Source organism: Doryrhamphus excisus, linkage group LG17 (assembly GCF_037039965.1).
Source record: "Doryrhamphus excisus strain RoL-2023G ecotype Guam linkage group LG17, RoL_Dexc_Guam_v1.1, whole genome shotgun sequence".
Lineage (NCBI taxonomy): Eukaryota > Metazoa > Chordata > Actinopteri > Syngnathiformes > Syngnathidae > Doryrhamphus > Doryrhamphus excisus.
Genome location: NC_136373.1, coordinates 8,955,911 through 8,981,239, shown reverse-complemented (window position 1 = coordinate 8,981,239; position 25,329 = coordinate 8,955,911). Strand labels below are relative to the sequence as shown.

The following is a 25,329-nucleotide window of genomic DNA, read 5'->3' as shown; positions in this document are numbered from 1 at the left end:
TGGTTTGCTGTGTCCCACTAAGCAACATTTGGATTGGCTGGCAAGACATTACAGGACACCTGGCCAACCCAAACTGGTCAGAAAAAGAAATGGAAAATTACATAACAGACAAAAATCATTACTGACAACATAAATCTTATTCTTACTGGTTTCCGCTCTGGGGTTCCTCCAGGAGGAGTTGATGAGCAGACCCGTTTCTCCCTCTGAGTGACCTTGCTGTTGGGTTGTCTCAAAGCCCTCTTCAGCTCGTTAATACTGGCTTGGTGCTTCTGCAGAACATCTTCAGGTTTGTCCAAAAACTGCTGCTTGGACAGGTCAGGAGAGAATTCAAAATGGTCAACACGTACAAATCAGCTTTCCAGACATGGCATCCATAATAAACATAGAGAACTGTGTCCTCATGAGCAAAGACTCTGGATAGAGAAAAAGTCTTCCACTTCCGTAGTATTCCGTGCGTGGGTTTTGTGGATTCCAGAAAAAGTGCATGGAAGATGCCCTCGGTACACTATAGCGATTGATTACACTAATAGACAGTCCAAAAGACCAATGTGTCATTTTTCACAAAAGCAAAGTGTATGTGTGATAAATATATTGGCGCTTTATAACACTGATAGTAAATAAACAGGATTTTGGCCAAGACTTAAAGTGTAGTCACGCACAATGTATGGATTCTTAAACATTTAGTACATATATAGAGTCATTCCTTGTTTATTGTGGTTAATTGGTTCCAGACTCGACTGTGAAAAGTGAATTGCCACGAAGTACGATTGACAGGTCCAAATTCTATTTTTTTTTTCAATAAAAAGAACATTAAACAGCATGAAGAGGACATACTTCTACACTCCGACAGTCATGCTTTTGAATTGAAAGAAAACACAAGACAGCTTTGACAGATGATATTGTTCTGGAATGAGCTGCTGCCAATCCAGGTCAATGTCAGTCATGTGTGAAGGTGCCACACCACGTATCAATGAACACTTTCCACGTTCTTGCAGCAATACAAGTGATGTGATGAAACAGGCAAGTACCTCCTGTTTGGGTCGAGCCGTGGCCAGATCCTTGTCCGACTGGGGAGCATGCCAAGTGAGATGAGGTGATAGGCAAAGCAGATGAAGGTCAAATTTTAATTCATTAGTTTGGAGCGTTTGCATGCAAAGATGTAAAAGTTAAAAAAAGACAGACAGGCAGGCAGACGCCGTCATCAAATAGTCCTTTCAATATTGGCCAATTGAATATTATTAATAACATTACTCATTTCTAGCAGAGTGGTCTGTTTTTCGTAAAGACTAGATGATTACCGTATTTTCTGGACTATAAGTCGCTCTGGAGTATAAATCGCACAATGCCAAAAATGCATAATTAGGTAGAAAAAAACATACATAAGTCGCACTGGAGTATAAGTCGCATTTTTTGCGGGTAATTTATTTTACAAACTACTTGACCAAAAAAGACATTACGCCATCTTGGAAGGAAAGTTCTAAAAGTAAAAAAAGAACAAGCTGAATAGGTGTAAGATATGCTAACACAATTCAGATACACGAAAAATAAACATGAACAGAAAAGGTGTCCAGTGATTATGTAACATAAACAGTTTTTTCATTTATAAATCGCTCTGCAGTATAAGTCGCAGGAACAGCCAACCTATGGAAAAAAGTGTGACCTATAGTCCGGAAAATACGGTAACTATTACAAATGTATGTCAAAAATGTTTCATGTCTGTAGGCTTGTCATTAATATGTCTGTTGAAAATATTAGGCTCCTTATCAGGGTTGTAAACAATAAACCAATACAACCAGTTATCCGCTTTGATGAGAAAGAAATATGGCAGCCTGTTCAATGTATGAAAGGCCCTGTCCACGGGAATACCAATATTTTCAGCGTATTGGTGTGGATGGCAAAAACGGAGGTTTGGGTTTGTTGCTGACTGATGACGTAACGTAACGTAATTATGTGCCGCTATTTCCACTTTACATTAAAAAATTAAATGTGTGCAAGGGCAAACATAACAGTGCTTCTTTCAAGCAAAAATAATAAATTAAATAAATAATATATTATATAATAATTTAAATAAATAATAAATCACTTATTATATAATAATAATTATTATTCTATTATTCTACTTCCACGCAAAAATGGAGCAATCCCCCCCCCCCCCGTGTATATTTTAATATTAAGAGGAGTCATTATTATGGAGCGTTATGAGCTCAAAAAGATTGTCATTTCGTCTCATTGGTGGTACAAGAGCGACAACAACCACAACCACACACACACGCACAAAAGGTGAGCAAAATACCTCTGCTTTTGAGTCTACAGGTGAGGCTGCCTCCTCAGCCTGCCAGCCAAGCCACAGGGGGAAAAAAAAGGTCAGAGAAGATCAAAGAGGGTGGTTAGCAAGAAAAGGGTGATGACATCAGAGCAGTTAGAGGAAGAAAAACATTTTCGAGGCACTTAAAGGAATAAAAGGGGATTAAAGATCAAGTCTGAAGCGGAGCAGATTAATAAGGAAGATGAGTACCAGTCACATGCAAAGGAAGGTGAATGTTAGTCAAACTTCATACGTTCATGTAGTATTGCTAGTTGCCCTGTGTGATTTTTGTAATACTAATTTTTAGTTATATTACAGCATTATTCAAGGTTGCACACAACTGTCAGAACACTAAATATAGTCGTGCTTTGTCATGTCAGATAAGGTTAAGAGAAGAAATAACAGCTAAGTAAATAGTAAAACCTTTGTTTTTTCACATGACAGAATTTCAGAAAACACATTAGTAATATAAGATTTATTTACCAATCATGTTTAGATTTCATGCGATAAGCAAAGAATTGTACATGCAGTGCAGCGGTACAGATATTGGGCAAAAAATTATGAGCTAAGCAAACTTCATTTTATATCCCGGCTGTGGATTTGAATCTAGAAAATTGTTTTCCAGGCCATGTTGCTCCTATTTTATGTACACGTTCCTGGTGTGAGATACAGTATGGCCACTTGCCACCAGTGGCTGTGTTTGGGTTTTGTGTATCCTGCTTTCTGTGCCACTAAATAAATGAGGTACTGTGGTTGCACACGTACCGCTTGTGTTTGTTTATCCGAGTGGTTTAGTTTTTTTCTTTGAGGTGTAAAAAGTTGCAAATGGGATCTGTTTATTCGTAAGGATCTCCAGCGGTACACAAATTAGTCGATTAGTCGACTGTGGACAAAATCTAAGCAGTCAGATTTGATTATGAAAGTCCTTAATCAAAGACAGCCCTACTGAGCCCATGATCCATTCCCTCCAGAGTCCCACTTTTACGCTGACATCTACTTCTGTTGACACAGCTGCCCTTCGTCAGAAACACGGCTGCCAATCCATCCCAACGACCACCACCAAACACTCACTATCCCCACTTGTACACCAGTGTGGATGGCACTGGAGGCAAGCTGGGTGAAGGAAGTGCCCAAGGGCACATCAGCAGTGACAGGGATGGAGAAATCTGGATGTGAATACCTTGAACTCCAAAGTCTTGGCAGATGTTGAGATGCCGTCACCACAGATGTGCCGAGGGCCTTGGTGCAGGTCCAAGTCCTGGTCAGTGTCATGATCCTGGTCTTGGTCCTGGTCTGGATAGTCATAATGGTCTAGGTCCAAGCTTCCTTCTTGATCAAGATCTTCTCTGGACATGAACTGTGTGCGCTCACTCAAGCTTCGCTGAGACAACTGATCCATACTGGTACCTAAAGCTGAAGCTGGGAAAAATGTGGTTTCATGCTAACATGTTCAGGAACATACGTACACCAAAGATTGATTTGGGTTGGTAGATATTTGGTGTGAAGGAATACATGTTAATAGTTTTGTTTTTGGAGTCAGTAAAGGAAACCTCTGTTAAAAGGTTATAAACTTGTTAACTTTGACAGCCTTAACTTTTGATTAAACACCACTGCTTTTAGTTGGTACTGCCTTCATAACATCATCTAAGGAAAAATAAGAGTAACAGTTGCTCTTACCCCCATCAATACTTCGGGACAGCAGGTATCTCTTGCTAACCGAGCGATCAAACTGAGGTGCAGGCCTGTCAATCAGAGCACTGGCCTGTCTGGTTTGGGCTTGAGTTCTTCCACTGTAGCGGAACTTGGAGCCAATCACCAGGAAGCCCTTTGGAGGTGGCTCTGGAGAAACCAACCTATCAGAGTGTTTTGTCATAGATTTGTTTGGAAACGCATAGATTAATTAGTTGATGTCGTCAAATCACCAACACATGGCAGGTGATTTCTATTAACTTTCCAAGGTAGCTGAGTTTGAGAAGGGAAGGACAGGTAGGCAGTGTAAGGTGTAACTACAGGAAAAGGTGTTCTACTAAGTCCTACCTGAAGAAGGTGTGGTGCTCGATGCAAACCTTCCACAGACGCTTCGAGGCCCGATGGTTGGGCAACTTGAAGCCAATGGTGCTCTCAAACTGTTCATACTAAGCAGTGAGGGGAAGGAGTGATGGAGGAAAGAGGTGAAGAAAGAAAGATGAGGGGAGCCAGTGCAGGGAAAGACGAAGGGATAGTGTGGCGGGGAGCTGTGATTACTCAAGAGAAATGGAAGTGTCAATTTGTGTCACATACGAACGAGGCCTGAATCGCATTTGAAAAAAATGTACTGGTGACACCGACATGATTCAATCAGATGTAGGTCACGTTTGAGCAACAAAATCTGAATTGACCTGCAGTGTGAATGTAGTCGAACTCACGCATCACGCAAAAGTACTTGCTTATGTTGCTTATGTACCTCTCCAGGGCGGATCTTGATGTAGAAGTTGCTCCGCTTATAAGAGATCTTGAGGATCTTTGGCCAGGCGAAACGGTTGATCCTTAGGCGGTCTCGATAAATCAGCAGACCATTGGCGCTCACACCAAGCATTATGTCAATCCCCTCGGAATCCTATTCAGCAAAGACAGAGCGAATAAGAGCATGCAGACGCTAAAGAGAACTGTGACCTCTCTGTATGCACCTTTGCATGATGTAGGTCCACCCCATACATTGACAGCTTCTTGGCATTTTCCAGAAAGTTCACTTCTGCTTCTGCTGGACTCATTCCCCTACAGGAACATGTGAATCATTCTTCAATCTGCTACATGTGGCTTTCAGTTGAATTAATTCAGCCACTTTGCGCTGACCTATAATTACGATGCAGCTCCATCACCCTCTCCTCCAGCTCTCGGGTCTGGTTAGGGGCAAAGCGGAAGTCGGCGATGTAATCTGGCCCATGATCCTCTGGCTCATAGTCTCCCAGTTCAGCCTGAACAGTGTAGGAGCCCAAAAGGGCATGGGTAACAAAAGAACAGGGCAGTCGGCCGGATAGGATGTCATCCCTCAACTGCAGGCACAGGTAGTACCTAAGAATAGCACATATGGCAGTCTCAGTCTTTTGGTTTCAGCCTCTTTATGTCAGGACTAATATTTCTAGGAGGGGTTAGTATTCTGGCCACGCAGTCAGGAGAGCGTGAAGACCTTGGTTCGATTCTCTGTTTGGGTATCTCTGCCTGGCGTTTGCATGAAAAAGCACCCCAGATCATGGAGTCTTACTTTGCAGAAATTTCCGTGGTCGTGTCAGGAACCAATTAACCCCGATAAACGAGGGATCAAGTCACACAAGCATATTCAGTGCCCGCTTACTAGTTCAAGAATGTTCACTGCCCCCTGCCTCCTTAAATCATCTTCCTAAAGTGACAGAAAAACATTACACAACCTTTTCTATCATCATGTGGGGAAAAATTCCACAAAAATATTGTATGACAGACATATTGGATAGCTGATATTGATAAATTATTTGGATGTACATTTTTGTAATCCATAGTCATTGGCCATAACTAATTTGATTCACCACAATGTATGTGGCTAAGATACAGCTGCCAGTGATTACACGTTGGCTCATACGTGGCTTCGTGTGCACATGAAGCTTCGATGGATAAACCCTTCGTCTAACCAATGAGTCTGATTCCTCATGAGGTTTCATCTTACCATCACTAGGAAAGAGCTCATAGGGATGCAAGAAAACATAATCCAGCAGACAAAGTGTTGTCAACGGCATGAAAATGCAAAAATAAAATGGCGAGAGGAGCAGCTCCATGGGGTACATCTGGCAACAGTGGCTGGAGTGGACTGAAATGCCTTGCCACCAGAGGAAGGAACCTCAGCCACACACATCAGACTTCAGACTTTTGGACTGCCCACTCGCAGTCTTCCTCTGTGGTTGAATATTGTTTGAACAACCGCAATGAACCAAGAGATGGTCAAACCAACCTGGTGATGTCTTCAATTAGCACAGATGGATCAGGAGGGTAGAACTTAACAGAGAATCCCAAAATCCAGGACCCAACTGTGGACAGATGAGAAAAAAAAATATGTTTTATTGTTTATACATATTTTCTACCATATTTCCACCAAGCAGCACTATTTATTTCGATTCAGCATAAAGTATTTTGTTGACAGTGTTGAACTGTTGATTGCTTCCATGTTCCTTGTATCAACTAATGTAAAACCACAACCCGACCTTGTTGATCCAGGCCCTGTGCACAATACATGGGTATGATATTTGAGATGGAAGTCGTCCTCCCAAAAGGAACAATTTCTGTATTTCAGAGTCCTCGCTATTATCCATCACATGTATGCAGTTACGTGTGGATGCATTTTGTATTAAATAGACAGCGCTTATGCGGTTATAAATATAAATAATAAATATAGGTAATATGCTGTTATAAATATAAATATATAAATTAGGGGTGCTTCGATCGATCGTCCACTGTATCTACATACAATCCATCCATCCATCCATCCATCCATCTTCCTCCGCTTATTCGGGTCCGGGTCGCGGGGGCAGCAGTCTCAGTAGAGAAGCCCAGACTTCCGGTCCCCGGCCACCTCCTCCATCTCCACCGGGAGGACACCAAGGCGTTCCCAGGCCAGCTGTGAGACATAATCCCTCCAGCGTGTCCTAGGTCTGCCCCGGGGCCTTTTCCCGGCTGAGCATGCCCGGAACACCTCGCCAGGGAGGCATCCGAGAGGCATCCGGACTAGATGCCCTAGCCACCTCAACTGACTCCTCTCAATGTGAAGGAGAAGCGGCTCTACTCTGAGCCCCTCCCGGATTACTGAGCTCCTCACCCTATCTCTTAGGGTGAGTCCAGCTACCCTACGGAGGAAACTCATTTCAGCCGCTTGTATCCGCCATCTCATTCTTTCGGTCACGACCCAAAGCTCATGACCATAGGTGAGGGTGGGAACATAGATCCACCGGTAAATTGAGAGCTTTGCCTTCCGGCTCAGCTTTCTTTTCACCACGACGGTCCGGTACAGCGACCGCATTACTGCCGAGGTTGCGCCGATCCGTCTGTCGACCTCACGCTCCCACCTTCCCTCACTCGTGAACAAGACCCCGAGATACTTAAACTCCTCCACCTGGGGCAGGACCTCATTCCCAACCCAGAGGGAGCACTCCACCCTTTTCCGACTGAGAACTATGGCCTCTGATTTGGAGGTACTGAGTCTCATCCCAGAAGCTTCACACTCAGATGCAAACCGTCCCAGTAAACGCTGAAGGTCACAGCCCGAAGAAGCCATAAGCACCACATCATCTGCAAATAGCAGAAATAAGATTCTAAGGCCCCCGAACCGGACTCCCTCAACACCTTGGCTGCGCCTAGAAATTCTGTCCATGAAAATTGTGAACAGAATCGGTGACAAAGGGCAGCCTTGGCGGAGGCCAATGTTTACCGGAAACAGGCTCGAACCAGGCTCCTGCCCCGTTTGTACAAGGACCGGATAGCACATAGTAGTGCGCCACCAATCCCGTACTCCCGGAGCACCCCCCAAAGAAAGGCATGTTTAGCCCTCTGTTTGCCGCCACTCAAACAAATTGACCAGTTCACCTCTCATACTTGAAAGTATACTGTTAGACAGGAAGTCCATATTGATAATTAATTGCTAATAAGTGTCGGTCTCGTGAGATTTTAGCTAAATCCTTGAATTGACCTATCCGGCCTTCAAGTATGCTTTTAGGTTCATTAATGAATCAGATACACAATACACACATGTGGCAATACATGTGGATACCTTATTGTTGTTCAATACTTACCCCGAATTTGCTTCTTAATCTCCTTGGAAGGATCCAGCCAATTCTGATAAAAAGAAAAGGAGACAATTTGACAATAGCAAAAACATATATATATATATATATATATATAAATCTACAGTATAAGTATGTGAATGTGCCAACAAGACCTTGGTGCTGTCGGGGTCCTGGAAAGTCAGGCCAAAATAGTCCCTCTCCAGCAGGTTCAGATGGCCACACACCATATCCAGCAGAGTTTGGCCCTTGGCAAATTTCTACCACAAGCACACACACATATGCAGGAGATATAAATACATGTAAGGAAGCAAGTGCAAAGCTTTGAAGCAAAATTGGAAAAAAATAATGGAAAAAGACATAATGCAATGTAAAAAAGCTAAAATGTTGATCATAATAAATAAGCACAAAAAGATTTTTTTAGCCTCTCAGAAAAATGGATAAATATCAAACCACGGCTTTGCAACAAACCAAACCTTTTACTTAATGCAGGGCTATGGGGTGAAAACATGACCCCTCTTGGTTACACACACAAACACACACATCTCCTTGGAAAACCTGGCTCCTATGGCGACAAAACAACCAAGCAGCTGTTACTATGGAAACAGAAGTAATACATCCCTTGTGAGTGTGCCCTCGCCCACTCCATCCTTCTCTCTTTATAGTACAGAAATAATAAGTCCAAAATAAAAAGCCCTAAGCAGCCATGTTAGAAGTACTTACGACTTCCTGAGCAAATTTGTCAAAATGTAGCAGGGGGATGTGGGATGGTTGACTGTTTCAAAAATAAGAAGAAGCTGAGATGCACATTGACTTTGTCATCAGCCAGCATTGAACACCAGACAGTAACCACATTACGTTCCTGCAAGCTAGTTCTGGGCGATGACTTTGTTCTTGTTTGTGTAATCCATGAAAAAGCATCCATGCGGGCACAACGAGACAATGGGAGTGGGAGTTGGTTATTGACAGGCATAGCAGACAGCATTTTATTTGTCGTTTGAACTCAAATTAGATGGCAGGGAACACAAAGGGAAAGAAGCTGAAAGGATGTGTTAGCATGGAGGAAACGGCCTGATATAATTAACACTGCTTCAGTTGAACAAACATGAGCATCTTATCTTTTTATCAAAGCTGTGAAGAAGAATGATTGGGATGTATTGCTCCAGGGCTCCGCTCTTGATGGCAAAATAAACATACGTCTAATATCCATGCAGAACTTAGCGAGATTGTGAATAATACGTTCCAAAAGGTCAGAAGAAAACAAAGCAGGACAACCCAACCTTTTCTCATAAGAAAGCAAAACTAATTAATCATTTCCAGACATCCAAAAATATTCAAAATACTCCATAATAATTACTTTTACATGCAGACACATTGCAAATATTACAATACAAATATCTAACTGTTTTTCCTTTTTACAATGTCTCAAACTATTTTTATTGATGATCTCAGCATGACAGGGTGAATCAAATGTCAACATGAAAGCCCAAACCCTCCACTCCTGTTTCTTTTCAACACATAATTACAGCCTACTAATGCACATCCATCCTTGGCCACCAGAACTGAATAAGCATACCTCCACTGCGGCCTCGTAGTCAGAGCCATCAAGCAGAGTGACTTTGACAGGGATGGTCTTCGGCCTCTTGTTGCTCTTCTGGGGGGATTTGGAAGCCTTGCTGGGGGTTTTCTCTGAGCTTTCGTCCGCATCCCTGTGGTCCTCTGGAACCTGGAGAGAGAAAAGTCTCAAATGTCTTTCTTTGACCGACCACTCTCACAGATGCATTTGCTTGTCTTCTGTGATTGATTCGTTGTCCAATAAGCTGATCTGCTGACATAAGATGGAAAAAATGCTCCATTGTGGGGCATTGGGTGATTTAGTCAGTACCCCAATGATTGAGAGGCCGGGGTCAAATTAAGGGCTGTGGATTAACCAGTGCACCCACCTGATTGGTTCTCCTGGAGTCACTCTCCATTGCACTATTGAATGCCCTTGCCTGAGCAGGCTCTGTCATAGAAATGGATCGCAGCCCTGGAAGCACACAAACACAGTCAGTCAGCATCAAATCCAAACCTGCTGGGAAATTAGCCAGTGTGGAAGAAATATTTACTCGTCCTGAACGTCCATGATGGCTCTGAAGTCCCGCTTGATTTGAGAATAAAACCATCACCCATCTGTAGCAATTCTCACTTTAACAGAGTCTTGGTGATATACTATTTTAGTCTGTTGCTGCGTGCACGTAACCAATGTTGAAACAGAGAAAGACCCAAAGGAGCACTCTGCATGAACAATGCCGGCCCCAAGATCCTCTAGTTGCAATCGTACAAAGCAGATGGCAAAAAGTATAGCAGACACCCCCAGACAGGGCAAAGGAGACAGGAAGAGGCTAGTTATCTGAAGATGAGGAGGGAGGATAGAAATAAATGACTGGATAAAAGCAAAAGGGCTTATGAGGAGAGTGACAGCAAGGTGAGGAGATAGGCATAAAAGCAATAATAAAAATTCTGCTGATGGATGAGGCTTGTCATTTGAAGGTGACCACTCTGCTACGGTCAAACTCATCCAGCATTCTTCTCCAAGTAAAGGACCAGAAATTCAGATTAAGGAAGTAGCAGCAAAGAGAAATTAATTATCCGAGATAAAACCCAGAGTCAGTCGGGGGCTTTGCTCTAAAGACAGCACTGGGTCAGAGTTTGAACTTATTTTTGTCAAATGTCAGCTAAATGTGCTGGAGATAACAGCGGGAATATTTTTATGAGCTACAGGGTGTGAAATCTTGACATTTGTAGGAAGATTAGATTCTTGTAGAACCGAAGCATTGCAATTATACGCATAAACTGTTGATGACAAACATGCCACTGATAGGCCAAAACTTGAGGGGAATAATATTACTCAGTTGTTATTATTATTATTATCTCATTTTTGTGGGCCTTAAGGTGCATGAAAACTGAAAGTTGAAATGCTGGGTGGGTAAAACCCCGCTATGGCACATATTTACTACTACTACTTCTACTACTACTACATACTGGCTCCCACAGTGTCAGGCAAAACAATTCTATCCGTCCGACTTAAGTCCCAGGTACCAAATGCACCACCTACCAATGGTGGGAAGCAAATTGACTGCATTCGCATGGCGCCACAATAACCAGACTGAAATACTCTCCAATGTTGCCTCGGTTGCACACGGATAAATAAACATCTCTGTGATAATGTTCTCTTCCGTCTGTGGTTTAAATGTGAAGGCAGTTGTTTGGATGTAGTCCTTGAACTGTCTGGAAGACCACATATTACACTGACAGACCAAATATTTTGTGTCACAAAAATTTCTGGAGAGTTTTGTTAATGGTTCCGAGCCAGGAGAAGTAGGGGGTTTAGCCAGGAAGGGCATCCGGCATGTAAACGGAACCACACCAATTGTGTCAATTGAAAATAAGTGACTGTGGTGACGCCTGATGGGAGATTCTGAAGAACAAGAAGACTTGGAAAGTTGTCAGATGAACTTTCTGTTCTGATTTGTTCTTCTGTTGGCCTTCAACTAGTTGAGACCGAATCAACAGCCCATCCGCTGGTTGCATAGACTGCACTTCGGTTTGCCTGTTTTTTTTGCAATTGCAATTAAATTACAATTCCACACGGTCCTAAATGATTTGACTAACCGGTTATTATGCCCTTCTCCTGCACACTGCAAGTAGTTAAAGCCATTTTAAGTTTAAAACACCACACACACTTTTACATGTTCCAGTCTTCTAGGAATACTTTCTATAAGATTCTGCAATGTCATTCATTTGTAGAGAAAGTTTCCCTTTGTCTGATGTTAGGAGTTCAGACAAAGGATCCCTGGTTATTGTTGTCACTGATGATTCTATCAGGCCTCAGTGTCGGCCTGTCTGTGCAGCTGACCTTTGCCTTACTCTCCATCTCAGTCATATCTCCCACAGGGGCCAAAAGCTACTGTGAGTCCAACTGCCAGACTTTAAAGGAGACCCATTATGCTTTTTTTCACTTTTATGACCTATAAATGTAGTTAGAATGTAGTATTCTGGTGTTAAACCATGCCAAAGTTTCACATAATGAGGTGTGTGCATTTGGAAGTGAGCCCTGAAAGAAGTTTGGGATGGCTGAAAACGTTCAGTTTGAAAAGGCGTGGTAAAACGGTTCCTTTGTGATGTCACAGCCCACCGGTGTTAACTTGCTAGCAATGCCTTGAAAGGGAACGCCACATTTGTTTAAAAATTCCGAAAGACGGCATCATCAGACACAAGTGGTTGGGAGTTCCTGATTCCCTTAGCGGCACAAACCGGAAGTATTTCTATGCACTCAGTGTGACCAACCATAGCAGAGTGGACGTGCCTGGAGGCGGGCCATGAATAGACAGTTTTCACAGGAACCACAAAATCCAACTGAATAGGTGCAGATTCTGAAAGCACTTTTTCTGTGCTGATTATTGTGTGTAGCTGCTTTATCGGAGTCCACAACTCAAAGGGCCAAGAAATGAGCATAATAGGTCCCCTTTAAACCACACGCTAAAGTGAAAACACATGTCAAAGTCTGACTTGACCAAAAAAAAAAAGAACTGACCATTTTTCCACCACCACAAGGCAGCATTTTTGCTCAGCTTAGTACATCCTGCTTGTGCCTTCATTTGTCCTCATTGAGTCCGTTGAGAGGACACGACGTGATGGTTCCACTTTGCATCAACAAGTGGGCAGGAAAAATGTCTAGAAAAAAGATGTCAGCTGTGGGCAGAGGACACCCAGCTTGCAAATTCCTCTCACCGCTTGAGTGCAGGCTGCGGTACGTGTGCTCACAGCGAAACGTGTTTGTCTTCCTTCAGGGATGAAAACAGGAGTCTCTGTTTCATAAGCGGACATTTTACACAAAAATAATCACCCAGAATTGCCCGTCTGTATCGACCTATATTCTGGCATTGTTCTCATTATTATCTACGTATTGTAAAAAGAATAAGCTATAAAGTGATTGTTCTATTTTAAATTTCAGACCACAGTGCAGTCTCCTAATCAAGTAAAGAGGTAGGCATGACCCATGAGCTTTTGGCAGATCCTGTCAAGGCTGTAAGAACAGCATCATCCTCTCACACAGCCCCCATACGGCGTGATTTCCACCTCGTCGGCTCATTTGCAAACACAATATGCTTCTGTGGAGAAACAACTGGCTTCTAGCACTCTGATTTGTTATGAGAATATGCGTGCAATACAAATACTGTATAAGTAGGGTTCTATGACTTTTGCATTAAAGGAATTGTGGACTGAATTGTCCAACAAATACAGAATTTACCAATGACAAATGTACGTATCAATAAATGCAAAACAAAAGAAGAAGACTCCAGCAACGACAGTAAGGAGGACGATAGCAGCAAGGTAGTACATTCATAAGGGTAGACTCACTTTGGCTGCTAAAGTCCGAGTACAGCAAGAGGCAAAGCTGGATAAGGATTTTGCAGTATGTACAAAGTGTCTCACAAAAACGCGGCACATGGCCAGCACAACAAACATGAACGCGAGTCTTGAGAAAATAACACTAGCACTCCAAATAATAAATAAGGAGAAACGTTGCTTTTAAAACGCTACAAACCACGACAGCAGTATGTGCAGTTCACGATCTCTGAAGTTAAACACAATCCTGACATCGTAGTCGATCAGTGGGTGTGTGCGCCTTGTTATAATGTCGACACAAGTACCGTATTTTCCGGACTATGTATAAGTCACACTTTTTTTCATAGGTTGGCTGTTCCTGCTGTTCCTGAAAACTGGAATCATGTAGCAGAGAGAAAGTTTGGAGTAAGTGAGAAACGTCGTAAAGTGGAGGCTATTCTTACTGCCATGAAGAAAAAAAACAGTTAATATCCTTAAAACTGTTTGTTACATAAACACTGGACACATTTTCTGCTCATGTTTATTTTTGGTGTAGTTGAATAACCATTGTCTTAGCATATCTTACACCTATTCAGCCTGTTCTCTATTATTATTGTTAGAACTTGACTACCTGGCGTCATGTCTGTTTTGGTCAAAAACAAATTACCCACAAAAAAAGCGACTTATGTATGTTTTTTTCTACCTAATTATGCACTTTTGACCTGATGCGACTTATAATCCACAGCGACTTATAGTCCGGAAATTATGGTAATAACCAACGACAACAGTATTAGTATTAGAAAGTTGTTTTATAAAAAGCTATATGTTGTACTATCAAAAGAAAAATAACTTATTTGCTACCATTTTCAGAACAGGAGATAACTATATCTTCTTCTTCTTAATTTATTTCAGACATGCATATTATGTTTCATTAATGTTTTTCACATATACAATTACAATACAATACATTTACAATATCTATTTATATACTTCCATATATATATACACACATATACATGCAGCATACATACACATATTCATACATATACATACACACGTCTGAAAAGGAGCAGGAAGAAGAAACGCTTATTAAATCCTACCCATTCTCTACGCCAGAGCAGTTACCAATTCAATAAGTGATTTTTTTTCCACACATATAATCACAGAATCTTACATAAGACAAAGCAACAAAAGAAGAGTGGGAACATCTGACATAGGAAGGAAGGGCTGTATCTCTAAATATATAACTTATTATGACATACTGAAGTACTGAAAGAACCATCGATAAAATGCTTGGGAGGTAGTACAACAGGAAGATATTGGAGAGGAAGACTTGAAGGAAGCCTGTCTAAAAGCAGACAGACTATTAACACAAGGTTTGGACTACTACAATATCAATGGCTGATGAGGACATACGTATATAGTATTACTGCAGCTCTACTTAAATGTATGTCAGCAAACATTCCAGACAAATGTTCTAAATGTTTCAATGAGAAAGAGAAAGGCACCTTTTTCACTGCATGTGGAAATGTAAGAAAATGGGAGTGTTTTGGAAGGATGTCCTGAAATGTTTACCAGGAGTGAGCAACGTATATGTACTTCTGTACAACAGAACAACCAGGCAACACAACAGGCACAAAACTTTAGTTCAGGTGACAGCACATGTGAGGACAAGAGTCAATCACAAGTCAAACTGAGGCTACGCTGGCTTTTGAACCCATTAACTGTCATTGCCACCAGCCGTGCCCAATTACACCGGGGTAAAGCTGCTGCAACGTCCCCTCAGCAGGAAGTGCAGCACACCAAAATAAGAGCATGACAGTAGGACATCCTACACTGGGACTGTGGAAGAAGGAATTATGTAACGGTATAGGACTATAGAACGATTAACATATTGTATATTGCTTCTTCCTACTCCTTTTGGACATGTGGAACTGTGAACTGATTATGGGATGCACTCAATTGTAATCTGATGCATGTTCAAATGAAATTAAACCATTACCATTAGAATTACCATATATCCTCAAAAGATCAGAGAGAGAGTTTTGTACACCCTCTGAACCACATATGACTTGGTTGGAAGACGGGGGCACATGGCCAATCCAATGTGATTGTGTTCTCTTCATGTATTTATTTATTTGTTATTCTTTCATTTATTTGTATTATATTCATTCATTTTCTACCGCTTTTTCCTCACAAGGGTCGCGGGGGTGCTGGAGCCTATCCCAGCTGTCTTTGGGCAAGAGGCGGGGTACACCCTGGGCTGGTCGCCAGTCAATCATTCACACTCACATTCATACCTATGGACAATTTGGAGTCGCCAATTAACCTAGCATGTTTTTGAAACCGGAGTAACCGGAGAAAACCCACGCTTGCACAGGAAGAACATGCAAAGTCCACACAGAGATGGCCGAGGGTGGAATTGAACTAGCTGTAAGGTCTCCTAGCTGTAAGGTCTGCGCTCTAACCACTAGACCGCCGTGCCGCCTGTATTATATTGTAATTAATTTCATTTAATGTCATTCTCATTTGGTGCGGGGGTTTGTGTTATAACAAAAATGTAAAACTTGAATACAAATATTTGGAAAAAATAAAGACGGAAAGGCATGTTATCATGCACTTCCTCCCATCTCTCAGCAGTCAGAGCTTGCCTTCCAATGGCGTACACAGCCAGACCATCAATCCTAACTGGGCAGAGGGTGGCTCTGGAAAAACAGCACAAGACATTGTGGGAGGTTGGGCAAAAGGGCGTGGCGAGATGTCCTTGTTCAAGGAAGAAATCTCTCACACACACACACGCACACACACACACACACACACTCAAGCATGCTCCAGATCCTTGGCACTGTGCTTGGTTGAAGGCAGATTGCACAGCACAGCTTCAGTCTGCTGCAAGTCAAGTCCCTGAGCAACGGAGCTAAATGATTCAACGACTGAAGCAGTGGGGCTGCAACATCATCCTCTCCCTGGGAGATTGTAACCAGGAGGAAGCTACGCTATGTGGCTCAAGTAGTGGCACTAATTACGTAGAAGTATAGTTCAAGACAATTTACAATGAACACAAAAGCTGTTAAAACTCGCTTGTCTAACGTGGTGTCAGCCTTTGTAAACATCGTCTCAAAATCCTCAACAAACTGGACTGCCCATGCTTGTGGTTAAGGAAGACGTCATCGCAATGCATGATGTCAGTATTTGAAGTAATATTGAATATGAGTTCATCAATGGTTATCGTTGATTTATCGTTGATTATCGCATCAGCCTGGTCTTAAGATGCACCAGAACATGAACATGAATGCCATGTACAGTTTGGCTCTTAATACTTCTGGGACGGGGCTGCACGTCGGTCGAGTGGTTAGCGCGCAGACCTCACAGCTAGGAGACCAGGGTTCAATTCCACCCTCGGCCATCTCTGTGTGGAGTTTGCATGTTCTCCCCCTGCATGCGTGGGTTTTCTCCGGGTACTCCGGTTTCCTCCCACATTCCAAAAACATGCTAGGTTAATTGGCGACTCCAAATTGTCCATAGGTATGAATGTGAGTGTGAATGGTTGTTTGTCTATATGTGCCCTGTGATTGGCTGGCCCCCAGTATAGGGTGTACCCGCTTCTCGTCCAAAGACAGCTGGGATAGGCTCCAGCACCCCCCCAACCCATGTGAGGAAAAGCGAATGAATGAACTTCTGGGAGGATATTCCAGACAATGTGGTAGTTACATGTTCCCCATCTTTGAAAAGCGTGTCTTGTGGTGAACAACATTTTGGCTGTGGCCACTACACTTGGCTCTGCATCAATACACTGTTATAAATCAATCAATGACTCTGGAATGAGACTCAGGGGTTGAGTGTAAGAAGGGGTTTATGAGGATGCTGAAGGTCTGCAATGGTAGCCCCTTCAGACTGCCCGGAGGGTTTATTGATGGAGTCAATGATTGCAACGACACTTCACAAACACAAGATTAGCTTTAACTTTGATAGGCCAAAGGCACAGATCCCTTAAAAGAAATGTGTTACAAGTGCTGGCAGCTGCTAGCAAGCCAAGCTAACAGGCTAACTGCTCATTTTAAAAGTGGTTGCCCAGCAACAATGCCAAACACAAAGAAACAGGATGTTGGATGATGATACCCCCCATGAAAAAGCAGGAAAAATATTCTGGAGTGCAAAAATGTCGTATTATTACAAGCATTGAAGAAGGAGATGAAAGAGAAACAAGAGAAAATTGCAGCCCAATCAAAGCGAGAATTTAAGTGGCTGCTATCATACACTGAATTTGCACATTCGCAGAACAAGACCTTCTGCAGAATTGTCAAGGAGACCCATGATGAAGTCGTGATCGTTAAGAGGAAAATAGAGCACTGAGCAAGGATATCATGCTATTTAAAGAAGATATCAAAGATTACAAGACGATACTGCCTTGTGCACCGCTCTTACAAAGGGCCTGTTATGCTAATTTCCGGCGCCTTGTATTGAGTTGTGGGCTCCTATAGAGCTGCTATACACAGAAAGCCTCTGAGATCTTCCAGAATGTGCACCTATTCTTTGGATTTCCAAACCGGTCGGTTTTAATTGATTCCATCAATGGCCCGCCTCCTGGCACACCCACTACCATGTGATTGGTCACAATCCCAAGGACTTCCGGACTCTCCATCCATCTATTTACTATCTCACTAGGGTCACGGGTATGCTGGAGCCTATCCCAGCTGAGTTTGGGCCAGAGGTGCGGTACACCCTGGACTGGGAATGGCCTACTCCTAAACAGTGGCAGGACCAAGGTGATGGTCCTTGACTTTCATAGGAGTAACAACCCCCCCCCCACAGCAGTCACCTATGAAAGGTGATTCCACTGAGGTAGTTAAGGCCTACAAATACTTGGGTGTGTACCTTGACAGCAAACTGGAGTGGTGTGTAAACACGGATGCACTCTATAAGAAGGGACAGAGTAGGCTTTTCTTTTGAGAAAACGAGGTTCTTCTCATGTGTGCACATAAATGCTGTATATCATCGACCGTGACATGGTCTATCGTGTCTTGACGTTAGCATCTGTCTGCTGGGGCGGCAACAGAACAGCTCTTAACTGAACGTCCACTAAAAAGCGCACCAGTCAGCATGATCCAGGAACAAATGATGACAAAATGAGACTGGAGGAGGCATAAGTGGACAGATGCACAGCTGAATTGTCAATGTTATTTACTCAATTCCTGGCTTGGAGAGTGGAACATACTGCTGCCTTTAGCATGGCTGCAGTCCCCCAAGACATTGACAGTGTGCAGACGGAGGTGTTGCTCAATGATGCCATTCTCCAATGTTGTCAAATAGGAGGCACACACTTTGATGGCTTAACTTAGACACTCGGATGTTTGGACGTTATTTTTAGTAAGCTCTCTTCATCTTCATATGCATATCTTTTTTTATGTTGTATGTGTTTCCACGCCCAGCAGGACTCCAGAGAACAAAGAGTAATTCATATAATCCCTTTTCGATGCCACAGACTTCTCCCTTCACTATTATTTTGTTATTTTTTATGATGTCAGTTACGTCAGTGCAAGGCTCTTCTACTTCCGGCTTGTCCCAGCTACAGCGGATCATGTGTTTCCATCTTGCCCTGTCCTTTGCATTTTCTGTGTCAGTCCTACACCTGCATGTCCTCGCTAACATCTAGAAACCTCCTCTTTGGTCTTATCCTCCCTGACAGCTCCATACCGATATGATCACTGATGTAATCGTAATTACAGTCCATCACATGGCCAAACCATCTCAGTCTGGTATCTCTGACCTCCTGTCTGTTGGTCAGACCATACATCAGGGCTAGTCTCATGTCCTGGAAGTCATTGTCTTCTTCTGACTTTTACTGATGTTCTTTGCTCACAAAGACAGTCTTCACCCATTTAACCCTGCCTATGCATGCTTATTCAGCTCTTTTAAACCATCTCCGTTGCTCTCATCGTACTTAAAGTTCATTAGTTCGCTGGATATCTTCGCTGCCTTAACAAGCACCTAATAAAAATTCAGAATCCTTTAGATAGATCCTTTATAAAAATTAAACAGCTGTAACTGTCTGGCTATCAAATACTTTCCAAACCATACTTTCCAGAGCTGGAAATGTGTAAATTCTAATTCCATACTTAGTAATGGTAATGGTTTTATTTCATTTGAACATGCATCAGATTACAATTGAATGCATCACATAATCAGTTCACAGTTCCACATGTCCAAAAGGAGTAGGAAGAAGCAAAGCTTATTAAATCCTACCCCTCCATCTGGTACTTTTAATCAGTAACTGTTACATTTGTTCTCTTCCTGCTTTCCTAATATGGTTTTTTATGTTTTTTGAATTTTTACATTTTTTTTATAATTTTATTTTTGTCACATACCGACGTACAAGGTGATATACTTGTGTGTGGGAACTCTGCCGTGTGTAATAAAAAATAAAAAAAAGTTTCTTGGGATCATTTGAGTTGATGCGCTATGAATGAAATTGGGTGTAACTAAAGTCAAGTTCACAGACTAGCAACTTTTGAGCAACCCTGAGCACACATCCACTTTATCTTTAACATCTTCTCCACTATTGAAATCCTATTAAAACATGCATGAACGGATTATGACGGAAGCCACCCTGTTAGGCAGTAATTCAGCCCCCAAGCAGCCATTGCAATAAACGTGTTGCACAAACACGCCACTCCTATCAGGCTTCCTTCCACACAATGCAAAGCATGGAGGACCTCCCGGTGGCTGGGAGGCGACCACGCCTGCCCCCTCTGCCCCACCCGTGACAATTCACACGGTCTTGAATTAGATGACTACGTTGTCATCTTCAGCATCGATGCCTGCAGTACTATTGAGGGATAAATAGGATAATGATGATGATAATGACGGTTGGTGCTGATGGAGGCTGCGATACGAAAGGCGCACCTGCTGGCCGCTTCCTCACACTGGGCCTAATAAGCATGAAAGGAAGGACGCCGAGATTCTATCCCCTCCGATACGATGCTCAGCATAGTGGTGACATTAAATGCGCCGACGCCCTCTGTCCTTCGCAAAGGAAGATAAAGCACAGCCTCACCCCGCCGGGGATGAGGATGCTGCTCGCCCTAAATGTCATTTCCAGCAGCCGGCCAACGCAGCGTGCACCTGTTCAGCTAACGCAAAAACAAATACAATCAACATGCAAGCCGTTACCTGTGGCGGAGCCAGGTTCGGATGTTAGGAATCTCAGTTCCGGATCCGGATCATGGAGGTAGCGGCGAACCTGCAAAACCGCCAACCGGCCAGCGCCTTCCTCTGCCTCCAGAGATGGAGCCCTTCAGGCGGCGATAGCAAGCAGCCACAAGCCGGCGAACGAGGGAGGTTTGGGGAGAAGGAGGGGGGAGGAGGAGGAGGAGGAAGAGGAAGAAGAAGAGAGGGGAACTCCTGACGTCGGCCATGATGTGGGTGAGATCCACTCAGCATTTGACACGCAGTACTACGTTTTACCTACACCTTTTACATCAATATAACATCTAGAAACTATGGAATACATTATTTATAAAAATTGGTTTTAAATTACATTTATTTTTGGCTAAATATATAAGTATATTGTGTTATTCAAACAAGTTATTTCACTAAAGCAGCCACTCCACACACAGACTGCATTAGATAGTATTCTGCAATAGATTGTATTCCGTAATCATTTCCCTATACATATATCATTTCCCTGCTGGCCGCAAGGCAAGGCAGGCACTACTCGGGGCCACAGCCCATGGGGTAGCAGATTTGGAACTTCCACTGCAGTGGAGCAATGTACAATGCTATAATGAATGTCAGCTGCAAGGGCACTCAACCGACTAACAGCTCAAACAGGATTGACAAATCTAAGGGATCTAATGCATATAGCACAGTATCAAGTGGTTAGCATGTTGGCCACGTTCAGGGAGGACCTGGGTTCAATTCTCCACTTGGCATCTCTGTGTGGAGTTTGCATGTTCTCCCCTTGCGTGGGTTCCTCCCACATTGTTTTTTTGCTTGTTTTTTTAAGAAAGTGATGACAACGTTGTGGTTTTCCTATAGTTTTTCTGTGGAGCATACAATGGAGCAGCATACGGTACGGTGATGTGATCCCCAGGTTGCTGCAGTGGGGTTGACTTTTTGAATTTGAGTTAATCCTCTGACACTTGCTGAGTTGACGTCTCATAAAATTGGAGATGTCATGCACAACAGCGGTTCAAATTCCCACCTTCTTGTGGCTTCAGACTGGACATTTTTCTCCAAAATATCGTTTACATTCCAAAACTTAACCATTTGACCTCATGTTCCTGCGTTGTTCTGTTTCAGAACAACATCATTTTGATGCCAGTTTTTCACTATTTTTGAATGTTTGCCTTTTTGGTTATAGAATGAAGCTGCTGAATGAAGAAACAGAGAGTCTTGCGACGAGAGTATTGTGTGGGGTTCTGAGGTGTGATTTAGGTGATGGGCTGTAGGGAGCAGTGATGTTTTGCATGTTGAAGTGGAGACAGCTTGGGAATGATGACGAGCGGCAGTAGCGTTGCCAGGTCCGGTTATAGAAGACGTGCAGGTGTGAAGCCCTCAGTAAAATATGTCACGTTGACAATGTTGACTTGCCGGAGGACAACAAGAGAAATAAATTGCATTCTTTGGGGAATGATCACTACATGCACTGATAGACAGAACATCCCCGCTGGCATGTCATAAAAAGCGAAGACAAGCCTACTCAGATAGATGCAAATGTATCATCCCACAGCTGCAACACAAACAAACACTGCATTACTTTGGTTGTTTTTCTCTACTATTGCACAACTCTTGTTTTGTTTTACAGAGCATTTTGAGGTTTTAAGGTGGATAACTTGTTTTCATAATTATTACATAGTAATGTCTTGCATAACACATTGAGACAACATAGTATATAGGATACAGGATAGGTCAGGGCTCGGGAACCAATGGTTCGCGACCTTATATGGCTTTTTTATGTTTGCGTGTGGTTCTCACATGTTTAAAACTAAATATTTTTTTGATAGTTTAGCTATGACAATTTTTTCAATGCCATCTTTTCTACTTTAGCTTTAATCAACTTTAGCCTTATTTAAGGGATGTTTATCTCTTTTATCCTTCAGCTAAATATCATACCAAAACAAGTGTCAATAAAAAAAGCCTGGACATAAATTCTTGATGACGAGTAAAGTGCTGCCCTCTGGTGTATAACATTTGTACAGACTGTTTTAAACAGAATTTCAGTCATTTTGTCCACTAAAATGTAAAATAGCAGAACTACATCACAACAAAGTTGTAAGTGCATATCTTGGATGTCAGTTTCATTTTGGTCATGCCAATAAATGTGCTTCTAATTGTTGCATTACGACATCCTAAAACATACTTCTACGTAATTGGGAATATTTCCTTGCAATGTGTTTTTTTTGTGGAGACGTGATGAGACACATGCTGGGATCCTGCCACTAAACAAAACAGCCTATATTAAGTACATAAATCTGCCAGTCTGGGCGTACTTTTTGACAACTTTGGCTTGGGTTTGATAACGTCTGCCAAATAGCAGGAGGATGTTTATCTGACTGTTTCCACTTATTTATCGTTAAACCTGGAATTTTTTAATGATGGGGAAATTTTGGTGGAGCTATACATGGATGACATTGTAGAAAAGATGAAATTGTAACATTTCCATTGTAGATTGATGATGATGTTATTATAGAAATAAAAGAAATCTAGAGGGAGAGACGGGCGGTGAATTTTTGATGTCAAAACAGGACAACAACGTATAGAGACAAAGATCCAACAAAAGAGAAGAAAATGTTTTTGGTTTTTTTTCCGTGTTGCTTACTCTTGTATTCACTCTTGTACTCTATGTATTTCTCACATATTTGGTGTTTAGATTCCCTGGTTTCAAGTGTAGGATAGTACCAAGACGCACACCTGTAGCACTAATCACCTGGGCTTCTAAGTACAGCTGCTACGTTTGTTCCTGTCTGCAACACGACTCAACTCGCCTCAAGCTTACCGGTTTTCATGCTTCGACTTCCCTGTCAACTTTTTCTATGGCATTGTACTTTTCTTTAACCCATCCTACTTGATGCCGTTCGACTCTCGCTTTTATTTTCCTCTCCTATTTTTGGTCCTCGGATTTCCTCTTGTTAAAAGCTCCTTGTGTTTAGCTACATTTGTTTTGTGAGTTTTTAGTAAAGAGGCTCTAAGTCGGGGGTGGGCGACTATTTGACTCACAAGAGACATTGGCTCAAAAAAAAAAGCTTGTGAACCTTCAAGACATGGTGATTTTGATTACGACTAAATTATTTGGTTTAGGAATTGTCTGTCCAAAGAAAGGAATTCCAGAAGGCTTCTAATTTTGCCCAAGTGCCCTCTGGCAAAGTTGAAACAGGCAAAAGCTTCCATCTCCAACCCTCCCATGAATGTCATGGCTCCTCAATGTTCATCAGCTTGTAGACGCATGCACATTTGCTACGCATGCTACCAGAGAGGTCTGATGTGTGGGTTGGCTTTACACGATTTATTTTTTCCGTGCTTCTGGGGATCGTTTTGATGGGTGTCCACTTCCATGCAAAGTCGGCGTCATGTTAAAGGGATTGTCTAATTTGGGGTTCATATGAACGAGGAGGGTATAGGTACAGGGGTGTCAAACTATGCTATGGAGGGCCGAGACACTGCCGGTCACCAAAAGCAGGTGATTTTAATGATCAACACCACCTTCAATTTGAGGGAAGGAGCTGCCAACTAAATCACCTGCTGGAGAAACTGGGTGGAGAAAAAACCTGAAGTGCTTCAGCGCTCCATTGGCATGTGTGGTCTAGGAGGGTGCCGAGGTTGCGCATGACGGGATGGAAGCAGGGTGGTGTTTGCTGGAGGATGCCAAGGTTGCGTATGACAGGGGATGGAAGCAGGGTGGCGCTTGCTGGATTTTGTGATGTTTTTGGGACCAGTGTTTAATATATCAGTTTTTTCACTATTGGCTTCGAGGAGGCCATGACGATGGATGATGTTACCAAGTGTTGCCAAATGTAGAGGTTGAAAAGGAGACTGGAGTCTGGAGACTGGACTTATGACTGGAGTCAGGACAGAGCAGAGTCAGTGATGAGGCTGGTCTTGAGGCGGGACAGGAGGATAGAATGACTGACAATGTCAAACTCAGACTCAGAAACCTCAGGCCCTCTTACTGATATGTGGGGATTATGCCTCTCTGTCATCCATTCTTCCAAATTTCATCCAGTACGTCCAACGGACACCAGGGGACGGCAAAACACCGGACTTATTTTATGCCAACACTAAGGAGGCATACATTCCTTCACCACTCTCCCCACTGGGAAGAGCTGATCACAACCTAATACTTATCCTGCCTGTATACAAGCCCCTTGTGAACAAGCAACACACCGTGAAGAAGTGGTCTGAGGAGGCTCAAGAAGCTCTGAGGGACTGCTTCAACACAACTGTGTGGGAAACCTTCATCAACTCTTACGAGGAGGACATCAACACTTAGGGGACCTATTATGCTCATTTGTATTGAGTTGTGGACTCCTATAGAGTACAATAACACAATAACCAGCACACAATGGTCTCTAGTCCTTCCAGAATCTGCACCTATTCAGCTGTATTTCTTTGGAATTCGTGGTCCCCGCGAAAATGGTCTGTTTTAATGTATTACAGCCATGGCCTGCCTCCAGGCACGCCCACTCCGCTGTGGTTGGTCACACTAGCAAGTACTTAAAAGATGTTCCGGTTTGTGCCGCTAGCTAACGGTATATAAGTTTATAATAAACAGCGATTTATCTTTTTAAAATGTTGGCTTTTAACATCCACCCATATGTGTTGGATCCCGGATCCGATCCGGAAGTAGAGACTGGACAGTTTCTCAAGAAAAGAGGT

At 42.7% G+C, this 25,329-nt stretch overlaps 1 protein-coding gene across 6 annotated transcripts in view; it reads right to left on the bottom strand.

The window, feature by feature from the left end:
- The window catches only part of LOC131136879 (band 4.1-like protein 1), a 30,924-nt gene extending 10,130 nt beyond the window's left edge, over positions 1-20,794 (bottom strand). For 2 of the 6 annotated variants that reach the window (XM_058084195.2, XM_058084196.2), the window contains exons 1-15: positions 10,194-10,272; positions 10,029-10,114; positions 9,662-9,811; positions 8,241-8,345; positions 8,095-8,137; positions 6,264-6,339; positions 5,138-5,356; positions 4,972-5,059; positions 4,749-4,901; positions 4,343-4,440; positions 3,983-4,158; positions 3,486-3,724; positions 2,294-2,332; positions 1,029-1,067; positions 147-302 (exon numbers count right to left, since the gene is read on the bottom strand). In XM_058084195.2, the coding sequence (XP_057940178.2) occupies positions 147-302; positions 1,029-1,067; positions 2,294-2,332; positions 3,486-3,724; positions 3,983-4,158; positions 4,343-4,440; positions 4,749-4,901; positions 4,972-5,059; positions 5,138-5,356; positions 6,264-6,339; positions 8,095-8,137; positions 8,241-8,345; positions 9,662-9,811; positions 10,029-10,114; positions 10,194-10,257 (1,731 nt within the window). In that variant the 5' untranslated portion in view covers positions 10,258-10,272. Of the gene's footprint in view, positions 1-146; positions 303-1,028; positions 1,068-2,293; positions 2,333-3,485; positions 3,725-3,982; positions 4,159-4,342; positions 4,441-4,748; positions 4,902-4,971; positions 5,060-5,137; positions 5,357-6,263; positions 6,340-8,094; positions 8,138-8,240; positions 8,346-9,661; positions 9,812-10,028; positions 10,115-10,193; positions 10,351-20,625 lie in introns of those variants that run through there. The other 4 variants (XM_078797946.1, XM_078797943.1, XM_078797944.1 and 1 more) reach the window with 4 other exon arrangements.
- Positions 20,795-25,329: the final 4,535 nt, after the last annotated feature.